General features: G+C 41.0%; 1 protein-coding gene across 4 annotated transcripts in view; it reads left to right on the top strand.

Annotated features, from left to right (window-relative positions):
- Positions 1 to 6,211, top strand: part of ankrd6b (ankyrin repeat domain 6b) — a 74,493-nt gene extending 68,282 nt beyond the window's left edge. For 2 of the 4 annotated variants that reach the window (XM_085432938.1, XM_085432936.1), the window contains 2 exons: positions 1,873 to 2,161; positions 3,149 to 6,211. In XM_085432938.1, coding sequence (XP_085289064.1) covers positions 1,873 to 2,161; positions 3,149 to 3,726 — 867 coding nt within the window. In that variant the 3' untranslated portion in view covers positions 3,727 to 6,211. The remainder of the gene's footprint in view (positions 1 to 1,872; positions 2,162 to 3,148) is intronic. The other 2 variants (XM_085432939.1, XM_085432937.1) reach the window with 1 other exon arrangement.
- Positions 6,212 to 20,280: the final 14,069 nt, after the last annotated feature.

The following is a 20,280-nucleotide window of genomic DNA, read 5'->3' as shown; positions in this document are numbered from 1 at the left end:
CCCAGGCCTGATTACTACACGCCTGTTCGGAATCACTTAAATAGGACCTGCCTGACAAAGGGAAGTAGACCAAAAGATCCTCAAAAGCCAGACATCATGCTGCGATCGAAATTCAGGAAAAAATGACAAACAAAGTAATTGAGATCTCTCAGTCCGGAAAGGTTATAGCAGCAACAACTCATCCAACAGGTCTCAAAAGACTCCAGAATAACATCTAAAGATTGCAGGCCTCACTTGCCTCAATGAACACTGACCTTAGTCAGTGTTCATTTCTCCACCATAAGAAAGAGACTGAGCAAAAATGGCCTGTATGGCAGGCTAAGAGTTCCAAGACGAAAACCACTGCTGAGCAAAAAGAAAATAAAGGTTCATTTCAGTTTTGCCAGAAAACATCTTGATGATCCCCAAGACTTTTGGGAAAATACTCTGTGGACGGACGAGATAAAAGCTGAACCTTTTGGAAGGTGTGTGTCCCATTACAGCTAACGTAAAAGTAACAGAAAAGGAGTACCAGCAAAACCAGGCTGAGGGAGGGACATTCATCTGCTGTGACTAATTGAGGGTGAGAAGAGGACAAAAGACATGCTGTGCAAGAAAGCCAGAGAATAATAACTAATTATTAAGTGCAAAGTGGTGTAAACACACAGGTAAGTGAAGAAGCACCCAGTGCATCATGGGAAACTGTAGCAGCCTACACCTATTGCAGCATAACTAAGGGAGGATTCAAGGTCACCTGATCCAGCCCCAACTTTATGCTTTCCTCAAAAAGGAAAGTTTAAACCTATTGTTAGGCTTCCACAAAAGAGGGGCTCTGCCTCCCATTCTACTTTTAAATATCCTAGATACCCCAAGTAAACCAGCGTCTGGGAGTGAAGTGCTCTATTGGAATGTTTCACAGGGTAACCAGTGCCCTCATGGCAATTGTTATAGTTTTATTACATCTAGCCAACAAAATAGAATTGTTGTTTTAATTGTGAATGTGAAGCTATTGGTGCTGTGGCCCATTCCTTTAAGTCATAAGTATGTGAAGTAGAATAGATGTTACTGTAATTTTTCTAAGCATTTCTTAAGTCGTCATGATTTTCATACTAATAATTACACAGTGGGCCCAAACATTCAATTGAATTAAATTGAAATAACAGTATTGCAAATGCTCACAATTATAGATCACATTCTATGAACCTATAAACTGGATGTGGATGCTGTTGAAGGCAGAGGAATATCTTGCCGTGTAATTACATTAGCACATTCCACCCAGAGTCATTTCACTGCCTCATTCGCACTCAGCTGGCTGTGGAACCCCAGAACATTAAACTAGTCAGATGTTCTCGATATATTACGTATAAAATTTTGTCAACTGCATCATGTTCACACGAGCTGAATCTAGAGACGGTCTATCCAAAGAGATTCCAGGACTTCTCTTATAGCTTGATGCTGTACAAAGAGGCACTGTAATATTAATAGGGTGCAATTCTGTCTGGTCTCTACTTCTTTTAGTAATATATGCTTCAGTATGTCTATTGACTCCTGCAGCTAGCATTATCATTCTTTTTCTGTACTGGTCCACAGTATGCTGAAGTGCCCGTATATCTGCAAGCAGGGGACCTGATCAGTTGACCTGTGCACAATTAATTAAACTGAACTGTACACAACTTTTCAATCTCAGTAGGTGATCTTATACGGGACTAATGTGCTGGATTAGGTGGATGTCAGGATATAATGATGAATAGATGAACTCCATTAAAGATTACATCATTGTTTTCTTTTAATCTACTTTTAGGACAGTGTATGCATTAAATGAATGGGAACTGATCTAATGAGCTCTTCTGTCATTAATAGAACTCTTGTGTGTGGTTCATTGTGTCCCCTAAGCAGACAGCTCTGGCCAGTGAACTGAAGAGCTGGTGTCTGTCCAAACTGCAGAACATGGAGGGCCGTGTCACAGGAGAGCCCAGCAGCACCAAGTTACAGCACTCCTCTACTGTGGCCGAAGCTAATGTAGCACCCTTCGCTGTGGTGCCCATTGGACAAGGGGGCAGCTCCCAGTGCCTTGAGCACCACAGTGACCCTCCACTCCTGGAGTTCAGCCGGGAAGAGTCTAGTGTGGCAGAGGGTGGCACAGCCAGTCACTACTTTGTTGTTCATGTGGAGAGCTCTCCAGGTAACAAATCAGCATAAACAAAGATGCTTTGTTTTGTTTCAGAAAAAAAAGAAAAAAAAGAAGAAGCTTCAAATCAAATTTAAAACAGCGACCCTGTAAATTAATAAAATGAATCCAATGAAACCTCATTTTCCTGTTCTGAGCTGATAGGAGTGATAACTGGTGTGGTCTTCTGCTGTAGTTCAGCTGCTTCAAGGTTCCACATGTTATGTGTACACTGTTCAGTAATGCTCTTCTGAATACCTTGGTTTTAATGAGTTACTGTTTCAGGAACTCAGTTTGCCCATTCTCAACTAGGCATTCGTGCCTAGAGAACTGCTCACAAAATTGTTTTCCACATTTTTCTGTGTATCGTTGTGTGGGAAAATCCCAGTAACCCAGCAGTTTCTGAAAAATTCAGAACAGCTGGTCATCAAAGTCTGTCTTGATAATGTCTAAATGCTAAGTGGCCAGTGATATGCAAAAGAAAACAGCAAGTATCTTCAGTATACATAAACAAATAATAAAAAATGAACAATTATATAATTCCTACCCATTCCCACCCAAATTTGGCATCAGTTCTGGAATCTGAAAAAACAGGAATTCTATACAGCATTTATAGGTCTATTCACACCATGAAAATACAACAGAGAAAATGCTACATGCTATTCGTGACTGCAGATTTGCATTGCATGCTAATTATCAGGCTGCCTAGTGGGTTCTATTCTAATCTTATTTATACAGCAACAGACAGGCTTCAGGGGTCTGTACCTTTGCATTGTAAGGTACAGACCCTAGAATAATACAGAGAAAACCCCCAATCAGACACTCGCTCATGAGTAAGCAGGATGAAAATCTTTGGAAGAACCAGGCTCGGGGAACGCCAACAGGATTAAAAAAAACACACACACATGATTTTTAGGGCCAAATACAGTTGTATCTGAATTTAGAAGCACAGCAGGGTACCGTGAAGCTTAATGTTGGCTGAACCTCTTGTGAATTGTACAGATGGTGATAAGGATCAGAATACTGAGGATGACTCTCCCACAGCAGCCAAGAACCCCCCATCATCTGTTCAGGTGGTTCGGCCAAAGGAGCGCTCTGTGACCTCTGCTGACACCAAGAGGAAGAACCAGGAGCTGAATGATGTGGACATAATGAGGAGTGGGGCCAGGAGCCAAAGATCCAGCAGCTTCTCTCCAGCCACGGAGCGGCGCTGCAGCAGCAGAAATGACATAGGGATCAGAGAGAAGGAAGGACACTGTGATACAGGGAAGCACCAGAAGAAATATTTTCAGGGTAGGACTAAATTGAGAGGGGACATAAAGGTCAGGCCTCCAGAGGTCTTTGGAGGCCAGCCTACGTTTACTCAGGAGAGGGACAACATGCATGCCATTGAGGTGACCCAGTATTTCTTTGAGACGGTCTCGACTCAGATGGAGCGCTGGTATGAGAGGAAGGTGCAGGAGGCTCAATGGCAGGCAGATCAGAAGGCTCAGACAGAGAAAGATGCTCTGATTAATAGGATTGCCTACCTGGAGGATGAGCTACGTATGCTGAGAATGCATCGGGACGAGGACTGTTAAGATACAATCCATTTGCTGGAGAAAAAAACTGCTGAGATCTGTCCAGCATTGACCAAACATCATATAAATGTGATTCCTCTTGAGGACCAGTATACAAAACTGCAGAACCTCAGAACCACAGTCTTAGAGCAAAGTGCTCCATTGGGGTGGTGTGGTAGTATGAAGTTTTTAAGATAAGATGCAGCCTGATTATAGAAGACTTTATGAGGCAAAGGGTTTTAAATTTGATTCTGGATTTGCCAATGAAGCCAATGAATGGAAGCCAGTACAGTAGAAATATGCTCTCTCCTTCTAGTTCCTGTCTGAAGTTTTTTCGGACACCCTGATAATAATGAATTACAGTAGTCCAGCCTAAATGTAATACATGCATGAACTAGTTTTTCAGCTTCGTTCTGAGACAGGATGTTTCTAATTTTGGAGATATTGTGTAAATAGAAGAAAACAGTCCTACATGTATGTTTAATTGTGGTGGAGGTGTGGTCCCTGGCTCAGCTGCAGGGGAGGGGTGGCGCAGCGAGTTCAAGGGGCAGTGCCAGGCAGGTGAGTGGACAGGTAGTCGTGTGGCACTGATGAGCTCTCTACTGTTGTCAGTGATGCTGGAGTGGAGAGGAGGAAAGGCTTTAGAAGGTGTGCGCAACGCCGGGAGAGAGCTGTAGTGAGAAGTGTGTGTGCCAAACCTTAAAAGTACACTGCTGTGTGTCGAGAAGTAAAAAGAAACGTTTCGTACACTGTTTGTGTGGGTCCGGTCCTTGTACAGTGGTGCTGAAACCCAGTGGAGTATGTCCGAGCCTCAGGCCGCGCCACAGGCGCAGCCACTCCAAATCCTGGCTCAGATGCTGGCAGAGATGGCGACCGTGAGCCGTGATCAGGCGGGCGCACAACAGAAGCAGATGGAGCAGTTGTGGGAATAGCTGGACCGGCAGATGGGGGACCTGGAGCAGCTGGTTGCGGTTGCCGCGCCGTGGGGCATTGTTGGAGGCAGAATGGATGGAAGTGAGATGTGTTCATGGTGATATTCACAAGTATCCTATTGTGCCACTGATATTAAAATACAAGGACAAAACACATAGGATTAAGGGTGCGGTTTGCTCGTGCCTGTCGCTCCCCCTAATTCTGGGTATGGATTGGCCAGTCTAATAAACTGTTGTGGCAGTATGCAGGGATGCGATTACAACCATTAATAGCCTCACTAGAAGGTCCCGCCAGCTTGGGAGGTTCACTTTATGGGAGATTTTCCACTGGAGCAGTCTTGTGATAACATTCTAGGCTCAGCCAAGTGATAGAAATTGATTATCACGTGGTGCGCCCTGAAGCCGTGCAGACCTCCCGACTATGTGTTATTAAAAGATTTATCGAGTGAGTCGTGACACTCACGAGAGGAGGAAAGGCTTTAGAAGGTGTGCGCAATGCCAGGAGACACCTCCAGTGAGAATCGTGTGTGCCAAACCTTAAAAGTACACTGCTGTGTCGAGAAATAAAAAGAAACGTTTCGTACACTGTGTGTCTGGGTCCAGTCCTTCTACATTAATGTACGCTTTGAAGGACATATCCTGTTCAAAAAGTATTCCTCAAAATGTTACTGGAGGCCAAGGTAGTGTCATCCAGAGTAGCCATCTGGTTAGAGACCATATTTTGACGATTTTTTTATAACCTCAGTTTTCTCTGAATTTAGAAGCAGAAAATTTGAAGTCATCCGGGTCGTTTTGTCTTTAAGACATTCCTGCAGTTTAACTAATAAGTGTGTGTTATCTGGCTTCATCGGTATGTAAAGTTGGGTGTCATCTGCATAAAAGTGAAAATGTATGCTTTGCTTTCTAATAATACTGCTACGGAACCCTGTAGAACTCCATAACTAACGAGAGCACTACCTTTAATACCTACAGCATGCTCTAATCACTGTAATAAAATATTATGGTCAACAGTATTGAGTAAGATAAAGATCTGTAAATTTCTCTTACTTTACTCACATTTCACAGAATGTATTTTTAGTAATAAGTCTGATATGAATTATTGTGGATATGGGCAAGTGTACGATAATGGGGAATTTAATTTTTACTTTACAATCCTGTTTTAGTGTAATATTTATTGTGAAGTAGTACTTTCTTGCTTATTTCATTTTTATGTACTGTTCTTTTAATACACTGTAATTGCACACAGGGGGAGCAGTCAGGCTTCTGCACTGTGGATAGTGGAGGCTTTAACTAGCTGTGGAATCAAACAGTTTTCTTACCGTGTCGGGCAGTGTACAGGGACATTCAGGCTGATTCTTGTGAATTCAAGACTGTGGAAACATATGTTTTCAGAGGGTTTTCCCAGCAAGTGATCTAGTGGATTTTTAGTGTCTCCTCTCTCTGCTTCTCTTCCCCTCTGTTTTTCTTTCCCTCTCTTTTTCACAGTTTCTCTTGTCTTTCTCTTTCCTATCCCCCGGTCCTGTTGTTCCATTTGTAATAACTTAAAAGTAAAATAAACTAGAAAAAGTTGCATTTCCTGCGAAAATGCAGTGTGAATGCCGTGTAGTGGAATCTGAAAACAGCAGAAGGAGAACTCCGCTGAAAACACTGTGTAGAAGCTGAACTCTGCTTTATTTGAAAGACACCACAGAAGAGTGTCAAGAAAGCAGGGAGAGTTCAAGGATGGAAGACGTGCAGCAAGCACCACAGGTAGGATCTGAACCAGCGCCAACTGGTCTCAAGGCAGCTGCTCATTTCACTGAGCCAAACTTGTTCTCAGGTGACTGAAAAGATATGAAACTGAAAATTGTCCTGAAAAGAGGTGAAGATGCTGAAAATTCTGTTGAAAAGTGTCACGGACCGCCGGAGCAGACCGTGTGGAGTGAGTGGAGGACCCAAGAGCAAACAGAGGTGAGGACACAAAACCGGACTTAACAGAAGGCGAGCCTTTATTTAGGGCCGAAAACATAAGGAACAAGGCAGCAAAGGAACTGAGGGAAAACCTGAACATAGACTGGGAAAACTATGGCTAAACAAGGTACAAACTAGGACTAGTTGAGGCTGGGGAACTATGACAAGGGGTAGGGGAGATAACACAGACGACGCGACACAGACTACATGAAACACAGAGACTAAATACACAAGAGGGATGATCAGGGGAAGTGGCCACACATGGGAACACAGCTGACACAGATAAACATAACAAGACATGGCAGGAGTAAACAACACTGACGGGAGACTGTCAAAGTAAAACAGGAAGTACACAGAGGTGCAAACAGGAGGAGAGAGAGAGAGCACGGGCATAGTGGGCTGGGGAAACATGGAATAAAACATAAGGAGAGACGAGGGCTCACAGATACACAGAGGGGCACACAGGGGGCAAAAGCCACGAATGGAAAACACTAAGGGAACAACACAAGAGGGCAACTCAGAAAACATGGCCTAAAATAAGGAACGAAATACAAAAATACAAAGAACTAAGAATACTGGGCCCACATGGCCCAGGACCATGACAAAAAGAGCAGAAGAGCCTGAGATTTGTGCTGATAAGAGGTGAAAAAGCTAAAAATTCTGCTCAAAAGAGGTGAACATTTTGAACTTTCTGCTGAAAAGAGATGGAGAAACAGAAAATTGTGCAGAAAAGGGGTAAAGAAACTGAAAACTGTTGAAAAGAGCAGAAGAGGCTGAGATTTGTGATGAAAACAGGTGAAAGAGCTTAACTTTCTGCTAAAAAGAGTTGAAAAAAATGAAAATTCTGCTGAAAACAGGCCAAGAAACTAGAAATTCTGCTGAAAAGACGTGAATTAGCAGAATTTCTGCTGAAAAGAGGTAAAGAAGCTGAAGTTTGCAGTGAAAACAGCGAAAGAAGCTGGAATTTGTGCTGAAAAGTATTGAAAAATGGAAAATTCTGCTGAAAAGAGGTGAAAAAGCTGAAATTTGTGTTGAAAAGAGTTAAAAAAAAAAAGTTGAACTGTTTACTGAAATATTTTTTTTGTCATAAGTGGGATTTGCCAAAAAATGGCATAAAAAGCTTAATATCTCAAAAAGTATGAAAGGTATGAGCACCAAAAGATATAGCTGGCATTAGCATAGGGAGCAGAACAGATTAAAGTTTAAATGGTGGAAATCGGCTGAAAACTGAGCGAGTAGTTAACCAGCAAAGGTCGGAGCAACTAGAATAAGGTAGAACTAGAAAAAATTGCATTTCCTGCGAAAATGCTGTGTGGATGCCTTACGCTGAAGATTTCTGCTGAAAAAAGCAGAAAAAGTTGAAAAAACAAAAAACATTGCCCTGAGCGAGATTCGAACCTGGCCTTTCTGATCTATAGGCGGCGTCTCACCTTACTGGACCAAACTGATTCTTACAAAGAAGAGGTGGAGAGACTGACAATTCTGGTGAAATTAGCAGAAGCTGCTTAGTATTGTGCTAATAAGAGGTGAAAAGGCTAAACATTTAGCAGAAAAGAGGTGAATCAGAAGAAGTTCTGCTGAAAAGAGGTAAAGAAGCAAAAAGATGAGTTGAAAAGAGGTGTAGAAGTGCTTGCTGAAGATGGCTGTATGTGTAATGACACACTGGAGAGTGTCAAGAAAGCAGAGCGCATGCAAGCAGGGAACATGTGTAGCAACTGTCACAGGTAGGATTCGAAACTCTGCCCCCGGGTCTCACGGCAGCTGCCCTACCCTCTGAGCCAAATGAGTTCTGGTCTCAAGCAAATATATGATGAGAGAGAAAATGTGCACTGTGGAGCAGAAGCTCAAATTAGCAGAAAAGAGGTGAAGAGGAAGAACTTTGTTGTGAAATGAGGTAAAGAAACTGAAATTTGTGCTTAAAACAAGTGAAAAAGCTGAACTCTGAAATCCTGCTAAAACAGTAGTAGAGGCTGATATTTTTCAGCTACTCACTGAGCCAAACTGGTTCTCACGTAACTGAAAAAAGGTGGAAAAGCTTAAAATTCTAATGAAAACAGCAGAAGAGGCTAAGTGCACTGTGGAGCAGGAGCTCTAATTAGCAGAAAAGAGGTGAAGAGGAATAATTTCTGCTGAAAAGAGGTAAAGAAGCAAAAAGCCGAGTTGAAAAGAAGTGTAGAAGCAGAAGTGCTTGCTGAAGATGGCTGTATGTGTAATGACACACTGGAGAGTGTCAAGAAAGCAGAGCGCATGCAAGCAGTGAACATGTGTAGCAGCTGTCACAGGTAGGATTCGAACCTCTGCCACCGGGTCTCACGACAGATGCCCTACCCTCTGAGCCAAATGAGTTCTGGTCACAAGCAAAGATATGATGAGAGGGAAAATGTGCACTGTGGAGCAGCAGCTCAAATTAGCAGAAAAGAGGTGAAGAGGAAGAACTTTGTTGTGAAATGAGGTAAAGAAACTGAAATTTGTGCTTAAAACAAGTGAAAAAGCTGAACTCTGAAATCCTGCTAAAACAGCAGAAGAGGCTGATATTTTTCAGCTACTCATTGAGCCAAACTGGTTCTCACGTAACTGAAAAAAGGTGGAAAAGCTTAAAATTCTAATGAAAACAGCAGAAGAGGCTGAGTGCACTGTGGAACAGAAGCTCAAATTAGCAGAAAAGAGGTGAAAACAGCAGAAGAGGGTGAGATTTGTGCTGATAAGAGGTGAAACTGCGGAACCAATCAGAGGTACTGCTTCTGTCTGCTTCATCAGGCTGTGTACTTGTATGTATTTCTGCCATAGACTGTTAACCAGAATCTGAGGTCCATATTAGAAAAGCTGCTAAAATCATTAAACTTTGCAGAATTGTAATAAATTATCAATATGAATTACCGGTCTGTGATAGTGTATAAATTTGTAGTTAAAAAAAAAAACATGTGGGCCAAGGTGGAATCGAACCCACGACCTCTGGTCTGAAGAGCGGTGTCATTACCAATCGCGCCACCTCTAAGGGGGCGGGCGCTTTGAAAAAAAGGGTGATGAGGAGTCAGAATTAGATCGCGGTGAGACGCGAAAAACGCCGTTTTTTGGAGTTACAAAACGTCGTGTAACTCAAAAACTAGGTGGGATAGAAGCATAATTCTTGCACTGGGTGAATCAGCGGACTTTGGTGTACTTTGACTGCGATTTACATAGCTCTTTGTATCTCCGTCGCGGAGATATGACGAGAGAAGAAACGGCTTCATTTTCGGAATTTGAAAAATGAGAGGAGGACAGATTTCCACCCCTCAAACAAGTCTAACTCATCTCAGAACGGTAATAGGTGAGAAAATAATTCTTGAATTGTGAGTGTCAGGAGTGTCTGAAGATATACAGGGACAAGCCTCATGTCTTAACTTTGCTTCGTTAAGGAGATATGACGATTTGAAAATGCCTTCAGTTTCAGTATTTCAGCTCTGAGTTTCACAACCTCCCCATAGACTTTGAATGGGGAGTTTTTAGACCATGTGTCACTTCGAGGCAAATTGTGAAAAAAACGTAACTCTCACAATAATTATAGTGACACTGTCTTAAAGCCAGCAAAAATACCTACGTTTTGATGTATAATTTGTGGAAGTTGAGTGGAAATTGAGCGAGTAGCAAGGAGTTGTTCAGACATGAAGAGAAAATTCAGAACGGACGAGTGTGCAGTGGGAGTTAATTGCATAGCAACCATAGCAACACATGTATTTTCTGAAAAATCACAAAGTTGTAACTGAAAACTTAAAGAGTCATTACATGAAAACGGTAACAGATATGAAAAAGCTGAATCACACAGGAATAGCCCAATCATCTGAGAACGTTTTAAAGTTTGAATGGAGTTTCTAGGTGAAAGTATGAGGAAGTAGTTAAGTTTCAAAGACAAGCAAGTTTTAGCAGAATTGTAGAAGTTTCCCATTCATTTCAATGGGACAAATTAAAGGAAAAAAGTGTAATATTTTAAAAAGTATAATAGTAATAAGTACCAAAAGATATAGCAGTCGAAAGCAGAAATAGCAGAACAGTTTAGAGTTTGAATGGTAAAAATCGGCTGAAAACTGAGGGAGTAGTTAAGCGGCAAAGAAACGGAGCAACTAGAATAATAAAGGATAAAGAATAAAGAGAAACAGGATCTCAATAGTGTGGATGCCTACGGCATCCACCCAATAAAGTTTAAAGAGAAACAGGATCTCTTGAGGCATTCACACAATAAACAGGAGACAGTTTTTGGTTGTATGAGTCTCAAACATACTGGTGCTAGTCCGAGTACATATACTGGGTAAGTGACCTGGAAACTTACTGGAAGGTGACTCTAACGCATGATAGGTGGAGCAACATGTGAAACCACAGCCCCTAAATCAGGGGTAGGCAACTCCAGGCCTCGAGTGCCGGTGTCCTGCAGGTTTTAGATCGCACCCTGGGTTAACACACCTGAATCAAATGATTAGTTCATTACCAGGCCTCTGGAGAACTTCAAGAAATGCTGAGGAGTCATTTAGCCCATTAAATCAGCTGTGATGGATCATGGACACATCTAAAACCTCCAGGACACCAACACTCGAGGCCTGGAGTTGCCTACCCCTGCCCTAAATGTTTGTTTACACTGTCTTCTTGAAATATCTACTTGTGTAATTGTGTCTTAAATTATCTGTGTCTTTAAAACAGATAAACGTATGCTTTTATATGAAATTTTCAGACGACTAAAAAGGACGATAACTAAAAGGTGTTTCTTGTAATTCTGTCAGTCTGTAGTCTGTGATAAATGTCTTATAAAAATAATTTATGTGCCACAGCTGTGGCTGTCAAAAATTATCTTAAATAAATACAATGAACTTTGCAAATTCTTCTTTAAGCTGACTGTCCAGAGATAAGCTATCAAACCTGTGATAGATCAATATGCCAGATCTGCAAGTTTTTTTAACTGAAGGAAAAAAAGTGTGTGACTGAGGAAACTTACAGTTTTGCAAAACACCCCAAAAACACATTTTCAAGAAAATGATAAAAGGAATCTTGAGTCTATGTAAACCTGTTTAGAGCAGATGGTTTACTTTATTTTTACAAACATATAAACTTCATAGAAAAAGTAAGGAAACTTATATTTGGGTAATCAGTTCTTTGCTGTCGCACTTCTTCTTGGCAAAAAAACTTGTGCTATTGGAAAGTGTTAGGTCTGCGCTTCCACAGGCCCCGCTGGTTTAGAGACTTATTCCCGTTAACGAAGCAAGACGAACAGCTCAACCGGTTTTTCACATGCTAGCAAAGGAAGGATCTCAGAGCAGCCCTTCTGTCCTCGGTGTCAGACCACTTCAAAGAACAATCAGCCTTTTATTTCTGTGACACACAATTTACACAAACACCCATTATAAAAATAAAAAAAAAACCCTATGGTTATAAATGGTCCTCACATATGGTTGTGTGTGTGTGTGTGTGTGGGGGGGGGGGGGGTGCATTTGTGTGACCTCCTGTTCACCAAAAGGGTCATGAAAGCAGAAAATTTACTAAACAAGAAAACAGAACCTTCACCTGGGATGTGCCTTTAATAAAACACTACAGCCTCCCCCACCTTTCAACAGGCTGGGGAGGGGGTCAGAAACAAAGGAATGTCTTTGATCATACAGTTTGAACTAAGACTTACAGATTTAAGTACAAGAATGGCAACATTTAACAATTTGACTCTAACAGAAAGTCTGTTTATTTGCCCTTAAATGGGGCCATGTTTGTAAGGAAAATGTATTCATGCGTTGAGCAGCATAGGTGAGTATGTGGATTATGCCCATAAAAAATTTATCAGATCTTCTTTGCCAGTGCTAAACAGCTTATTCTGCTATTGACTCTTGTTTTTAGCTTCAGGTACCCCAGGTGCTTACAATCCAGTGCCTGATTGGTGCCTACTTAGTATCTCCTGTGAGCACGGACCCTGGTGCAGCGATCACATGCTCCAAGCACGCTACATTTAACTGATGTGGATAGAGCCCGTGCCATAGGGCAACTTCAAACTTGGCATCACAAGAAGACAGTTTCCGCTCACTGACTGCATTTAGAAACCATAAGCGGTCTGCTACAGATTTGCAGTCAAAGTTTGCAGGATGATTTTGCCAATGGTGCTCTGTCCAGACAGTCCATCAAGCCCATAAGCACCGACGTCAGCGACAGGTGCACTAAGCATGAGCGTGAGGAGAAATTTTAGCAATGAATACAGATTCTGCCTTTAGCAGCTGGATTGTAGTGTCAAAGTGTGGAGAAGACACAGAAAAGCTCTGAGCACAGATCCATCGAGGCTGGGGTCTATCACACCAGGCAAGACCCCAGGTGCAGGCTGTGTAAAGATGCCCCTGAGAAAATCCAGCACGTAAAGGTTGGGTGAAAGATGCTAGCAGGCAGGAAACTCCACAACCAAGTGGCCGGCCTAATATACAAGAACATCTGTGCTGAGTATGGCCTGGAAGTCGGTAACCGCAAGGGTGTATGCTTGGTGGAACACTCCATATCCCACAATTCATAGCACGCCTCTACCGAGTCAAACAATGGCAGCTGCCACTTCGTTTAATATATTCCTCTTATTTGTGTTTCTAGGTCACAAAATAAACTTTTAAGATATTTTCAGGCGAGAATGTAGGTGTGTAAACGTCAAAAATCTGCTCGTTTTGTCAAAACATCCCATATTAGCAACAGTTTTCTCACGATGTTGCTGCTAGCCGGCTACCACCGTGAGGTGGACCCACCTCAGCGGCATCTGCAATCACGCCTCTCAGGCGTAAAGTCTGTGCTCTCTCGGCTGTTTTTTTTTTTTTTTGTATGTGTCGGGCTGTGAGATGAAAAGCTACAGCCAGCTGTGTGGGTACAGCAACTATGTGTGAAAAGTGGTCCATAACGTAATGCTTCAAAGCGTGTTCATGCAAACATTGTCGGGTCTGCTCATGAACCTCTGCGCACAGCGTCTGAAAATCGGGGCTGTACGAAGTCACCTCATCTTTACACAAAACTGTAAGCTGTCATCTGTGAGGCGCGAGCGGTGTTTGTTTTTACCATAGTTCATGGTGGAGAATGGCTGCTCTGCTGAGTTTTGCTCTCTGTAGCCGTTTGAATGGCAAACTACACTGATTAGCGGCGGCATAGGCACACTTAAAATTTCTTCTGAAATTTTCGCTTTCTAGTTAGTTTTAATCTTTTAACTTTATGCATCAAGCAAAAATTAAATTATATGCAACATTCTCTGACTGGAAGAAATTTGTTTAAACCTATTTTCTGCACATTCCAGCACATAAAATAAAAATTGTTTTTTGTGTTTACACTCAGTCTTTCAAATAAATGCATGTAAAACACAGCAGAAAATAAATAAAATCAAACACTCAGCGGTCCTGTTTTACCCTGCTTAACAGGAGTGGGGCAGGCGGAGGTTTGCCCTGGTGCAGGTGTGCCGCATGTCAGTGGAAGAATCTTGGAGTTTCTCTGTGAATTTCGCATTCCCGTGGCTGCGTACCCGGTGCTTGCTTGGAAGTTTAGGCGTTTTTCCGCTGTAAAAAGAAGTTTTCTTCCCACACAGTGTACAGCAGATGCTAATGTTTTTGTCACTTTTTACAGAATCAAACTCAAAGTAAGGTCAGTACTTCCACGCTCTAAACGCTGCACGGTCATACTCTCTCCCGCACTCGTTATATTATCCATTTTTGATCTGCTCACAGCTGTTGCCACGAACGCCGCACTCGCTTACATCATTGTAACGAGACACTCGCGCAAACGAAATCACGGCGGATTAGTACCACAGTACTGCAGCGTGCTTACAGGACAGTAACAGTAATCTAATTACCTTTTTTGCAATAGTAATCCCTTACTTTACTCGTTACTTGAAAAAAGTAATCAGACTATGCGGTGTTCCCCATCTCTGGTCCACATACAGAAAGTATCATAGAAAGATTTAAGGTATCGTACCACATTTGACCTCTGACCTCTTGTTCATGGTTAATAGATTAAAAGTCAAAGTGAAAGACAAATTTGAAACTTTGTTACTTACTACTGTTGTTTGGAATAGATAGGAATATAGGGAATTATATATTTATTTAAAGACATTTATTTAAAGATATTTAAAGACAGCGTTGTCAAGAGAAAGAGAATGACCTGCCTAGTTAATAGGAAATTTACTTTACTATAATATATAATAAGCTCAAGTTATTCATGTACTTTATTATTAAACATTTAAACAATGAAATGAATGTTACACATGTAGTATATCTGCATATCTGTATAAATGAAAAAGAATGTCAAGTATAGTAAAGTGGATTTCATCAGGACAAAATAAAAGCCCTTGCTCTTGTTTTTATTTCAATACAAATTTCTTTAAGGAAAAACAAAGGAAATAAATAAATACAAAACATCACACTGTCGCCCTTTAATTATTTTTAAAAACCTGACATCTGTGCAGACCACAACTAGACAGATAAGCACATTGGATTCAGATTTGATTTAAACTAACATCAGTCAGTCTCTAGAAGTCTAAAAAGTCTGTTTCTACCATTAAACATCCAATATACTCAACTTCCTAGATAGTTTTGACTTCACGTGTGAAAATAGGAACGATTTTTGTGGTGTTTTGTACCACGACATGAGCTCAGATATTACCCTGCATAGCATTCAGCCCATGTTTAAACAAAATGTGGGATTTTCTGCTATTTGTAGCTCTGCTCTAAAAGTAGTACATACCTGGGCCCGCCTACTATCCTTGAAAACGTAAAATGAAGGGCTAGAATCCAAAGTGTATGACATCTCAGGAAAAAAAAAGCACCGAAATGTGCGCTGCTTTTCGGTCTCGTTACTACCGTTTTTGCCATAGTGGCACCGGATACCGGTACCGATCCCTATTGGCATGTTGAATGAGTTATTGCCTTCCTTGTGTAATGTTTACCAGTTTTAATTTTTTTTGGACTTTATGAAACTCCCTCCCCTCTGTGGTGAGAAATAACTTTGCTATTACAGAGCTAAATTATTCAACAGGTTAATACCTTCGCGGCAAGGTCACCTGCGGCATGAGAAATCCATTTTCATGTTATTTAATGTACCTCGGTACAATGACAGTCCTGTAATGAAGTGCCTAATTTAAAATGTAACATCACCTATTGGTGAAACGAGCTTAGATTATAAGACTCACATGTTTTCATTTCTAGTCTTTAAAACCTGTCTCTACCCATCTAGTATTAATTCCTTCTGGGATACAAGTTACCCATTTCTTGTTTTTATACCTAAGATGAATTATTGTTGAATGAAGACATTTTTCAAACACATGTAAAATGTGGCCAATTGTGTTTATTGGGTAAACGAAAAGGTAGAAGGGGGAAAAAGAGGGATAGAAAGAAGGAAAGAGAGAGAGGAGAGAAAACCCCAACAATCCCCTCTGAGCAAGCACCAGGCGACAGTGGATAGGAAAATCTCCTTTTAAAGTGAAAGAAACCTAAATGAGAAACTTATGGCAGAAGGCAAGGCAAGGCAAGGCAAGTTTATTTGTATAGCACAATTCAACAACAAGGTGATTCAAAGTGCTTTACAGAGACATTAGAAACAAGAACAAATAAAATGGCAGAACCAGGCTCAGGAGGGGGCAGTCAACTGCCGGGACTGGTCGGGGGGTGAGCGTGAAAAAAGAAAAAGGAGGGAGGGGACGGGGGAAAATTAAGATGGAATAGAGGTGGAAAAAGACAAGGTTAGATCAGGTGGAAGCGTTTTTTCTTCTTTTCTTCTTCTGTTGTTCTTGCTTTTGTGCCTGGATTTCAGTGTTTTTGTACCTCGTTTCATTATACAATTCTTGGAGTTCTTGATTTTTCCTCTGAAGAATAAGTTTTTCTTCTTCCTGTTGTATTTTCTGTTGGTCTTTTTCTTGAAGCAGCTCTTTATTTCCGTTCCGTTCTTTCTGTTTCATTTCCATTTGCTTCTTGTCGTGAAGCAACTGTTGATTTTTGTGGAGAGTTTTGTCATGCTTCACCTGCAGCATCCATGGCTTGGAGTTTGCTCTGCAGGTCTCTCTGCTCGGCCTGTTGTTTCTTGTCTTGGAGGAACTCTTTATTTCTTTCCAGAGCTTCATCAAGTATTACTTGCAAGCCTTCGTTGTGTTTCTCAATGTTCCTTAGCTTGCAATCCATTTCTTCCTGATGTATTTTCTGTTGGTCTTTCTCATGAAGCAACTCTTTATTTTTGAGCAGTGTTTCCTCAAGAGTTATTTGGAGCATTTTGTATTTTTCCTCCAAGACTTCAAACTTGCAGTCTGTTTCTTTCTCAAGCTTTTCTTGTTGCTCTCTCTCTTGAATGAACTTTTTATTTCCATGCACTTTTTTATCAAGCCTGATTTGGAGCAATCTGTGTTTTTCCTCCATCTCGTCAAGCTTGGAGTCCATTTCTTTCTGTTTCATTTCTTGTTGTGAAGCAACTGTTGATTTTTGTGGAGAGTTTTGTCATGCTTCACCTGCAGCGCTTTGTATTTTTCCTCCATGGCTTGGAGTTTGCTCTGCAAGTCTCTCTGCTCGGCCTGTTGTTTCTTGTCTTGGAGGAACTCTTTATCTCTTTCCAGAGCTTCATCAAGTATTATTTGCAAGCCTTCGTTGTGTTTCTCGATGTTCCTTAGCTTGCAATCCATTTCTTCCTGATGTATTTTCTGTTGGTCTTTCTCGTAAAGCATCTCTTTATTTTTGAGCAGTGTTTCCTCAAGAGTTATTTGGAGCATTTTGTATTTTTCCTCCAAGACTTCAAACTTGCAGTCCGTTTCTTTCTCGAGCTTTTCTTGTTGCTCTCTCTCATGAAGGAACTCTTTATTTCTTTCCAGAGCTTCATCAAGCATTGCTTGCAAGCCTTCCTTTTGTTTCTCGATGTTCCTCAGCTTGCAATCCATTTCTTCCTGATGTATTTTCTGTTGGTCTTTCTCGTAAAGCATCTCTTTATTTTTGAGCAGTGTTTCCTCAAGAGTTATTTGGAGCATTTTCAGTTTTTCCTCCAAGACTTCAAGCTTGGAGTCCGTTTCTTTCTCAAGCATTTCTTGTTGCTCTCTCTCTTGAATGAACTCTTTATTTCTCTGCACCGTTTTATCAAGCCTGATTTGGAGCAATCTGTGTTTTTCCTCCATCTCTTCAAGCTCGGAGTCTATTTCTTTTTGCTTCATTTCCATTTGCTTCTTGTCTTGAAGCAACTGTTGATTTTTGTGCAGAGTTGTATTATACTTTACCTGCAGCGCTTTTTTTTTTCCTCCATGCCTTGGAGTTTGCTCTGCAAGTCTCTCTGCTCGGCCTGTTGTTTCTCTTCTTGGTGGATTTCTTTAAGTTTTTCCAGAGCTTCGTCAAGCTTTTCTTGGAGCTCCTGATTCTTCTTGACCATGTTTTCCTGTTTTATGCTCTCTTTTTTCTCCTTTTGGATGATATCTTTATTTTTTTCCAGAGCTTCATCAAGCTTTTCTTGGAGCTCCTGATTCTTCTTGACCATATTTTTCTCTTTTATGCTCTCTTTTTTCTCCTTTTGGAGCAGATCTTTAATTTTTTCCAGAGCTTCATCAAGCTTTTCTTGGAGCTCCTGATTCTTATCTTGGAGAGCCCATTGTTTCTCCTCAATAATACCTTCTTTTTCTTGAAGTTGGTAGGATAATTTTTCTAATTCAGCTCTCTTGCTCTCATTTTCTTCCGTCAGGATCTTAATCTTCTCTCTGTTCATGAGATTTTTGTTCTCAATTTCTTCCAATCGCTTTTCCTCTAATTCTATCTACTTGTTCGTCCCAAGGAAGAGAGCTGACATAAGGGTCTAGGGACTCATACCATGGAATAGAGCTGGGGTCAACTTCTTGTCTTTCTTGATTTTTCTGAGACATGTTGGAGTCTGTATACCGTGAGTATGAAAAGGATCCAAATGTTTCAAAATGCTTTACTGGTGAACGTTCGAATGCTGCTAACATAAGTGCTGCAAATAACGGACTAAAAGTTGTACATCCTCACCCCTACTTAAGGATTCATGAGGATCAAAGCTTCAAAGGATCAAAGCTTTAGAAGATTGTGACATCAGAATTCCATAAGCCAATAAGGTTGTCACTAGGGATGGGTATCATTTAGGTTTTATCCGATACCGGTGCCAAACCGGTACTTTTGAAACGGTGCCGGTGCTTAAACGGTGCTCAAACCAGTGCTTAAAGAATGGAGAACACAAAATTGGTCCAAAAACCTCATGTTCAGATGGTTTTTTTTGTAAAAAGATAACAATGTTAGCCTTTTCTGCAGCTATGGGGCATATATGGTAACATTCTTGGCTGGAAGCAGTGCTTAAACAATGGAAAAAACAAACTTTGTCCAAAAACCTCTCATGTTTAACTGTTTTCCACTTTTTCTTTGGTCATTTTAGCCTTTTTGGCCAGGGTGAAGGGAGCATCTGCCATCAAACAAGAAGACAGTCGCATGTAGCTATGATGATGTTTGCTAGTTCACCTTACATGCATTAATGTAATAACGTGGTTAGCCTACTCAACGTAAATCACATACGAACAACATTAAGCTACTCACGCAGAGAAGAACGGCTGCTGCTGCCATCCTCATCATTTCTGCTACACTGGCAGGGCTAGGGGCCAGGACTCTCCTCTTCGGATTTTTGGGGGATGTTGCTAACTCCGGGTCCGATAACAGGCAACCCACCCGCAGTAGATGTGCACGGTGTGAGGTCTCGCAGCAAGCTATCAAATATGGCGCATTTCTTGGCTTTTTAAAAAAAACCCGCTATGCGTCGCCAGGTGTTTCATCGGATTTGAGGTGTTACCTCCTTTGACAGTATCACAGTATCAGCTTAAAGCACTTGTTGCAGGCTGCTGAGTTTGCATATTTTGCTGTGAAGTACAGCCAGACTTTTGACCGCTTTGCCTTGGGCATTTTTAATCTGTAGCTCTGCTCTAAAAGAACGTATGTACCTGGACCCGCCTACTATCCTCGGAAACGTAAAATGATTGGCTAGAATCTAAAGTGTATCACAGCTCAGGAAAAAAAAAGCACCGAAATGTGCGCTGCTTTTCGGTCTGGTTACTACCGTTTATGACAGAACCGGTGCCATCATCCCTAGTTGTCACATGACATTCTTGAATGAGGTCATATTTTTGTATGTATTTTTTAAAATAACATCAACATTCCGTAAGCCAGTGAGGTTCTTACATGACTTTTGAATGAGGATAATTTTTTGGTTTGGAAAATTACCAATAAAGTTTCAACCCCTGTTATTTTTGTAAAAAAAAAAAAAGTGTTATTGCAATAACATAAAAAGTGAGTAATGAAAGTAAGTAAAAGTACAATTTTATTTATATAGCACCTTTCAAGACAAATTACTTTTGTTTGAGTTGTTTTGCTAACTCGTTGAAGTGTTACTGGGTATCATAACCAGACAGTTTGCGCATACAGTGAGTGAAAGCCTTGGGTGGACTGAATCAGGCTAAATTAAATTGATAGAACTGAGTGGAGTTCTATCGATTGTATTGACCAGACAGTTAGAACAACAACTAAAAGAAACTTTGATTAATCTGAAAGGAACAAATAGGTTAACTAGTAGCTGATACAAATCAGGATTTAAAACCATTTTTTGTTTGTTTTTCTGTTTGACTCCTTGTTTTGTTTAATATTGCAATTTATATGATAGTATTATGGGTTTGTTAAACTTTTCGATGTGCAAATGTTGGAAAATGAAATATCACAGCTGG

Source organism: Copadichromis virginalis, linkage group LG15 (genome assembly GCF_057382275.1).
Source record: "Copadichromis virginalis isolate Kocher_CV1m ecotype Utaka linkage group LG15, C_Virginalis_male_GT1.1, whole genome shotgun sequence".
Lineage (NCBI taxonomy): Eukaryota > Metazoa > Chordata > Actinopteri > Cichliformes > Cichlidae > Copadichromis > Copadichromis virginalis.
Note: the sequence above shows the minus strand (reverse complement) of the source record. Positions and strands in the feature narration are given on the sequence as shown.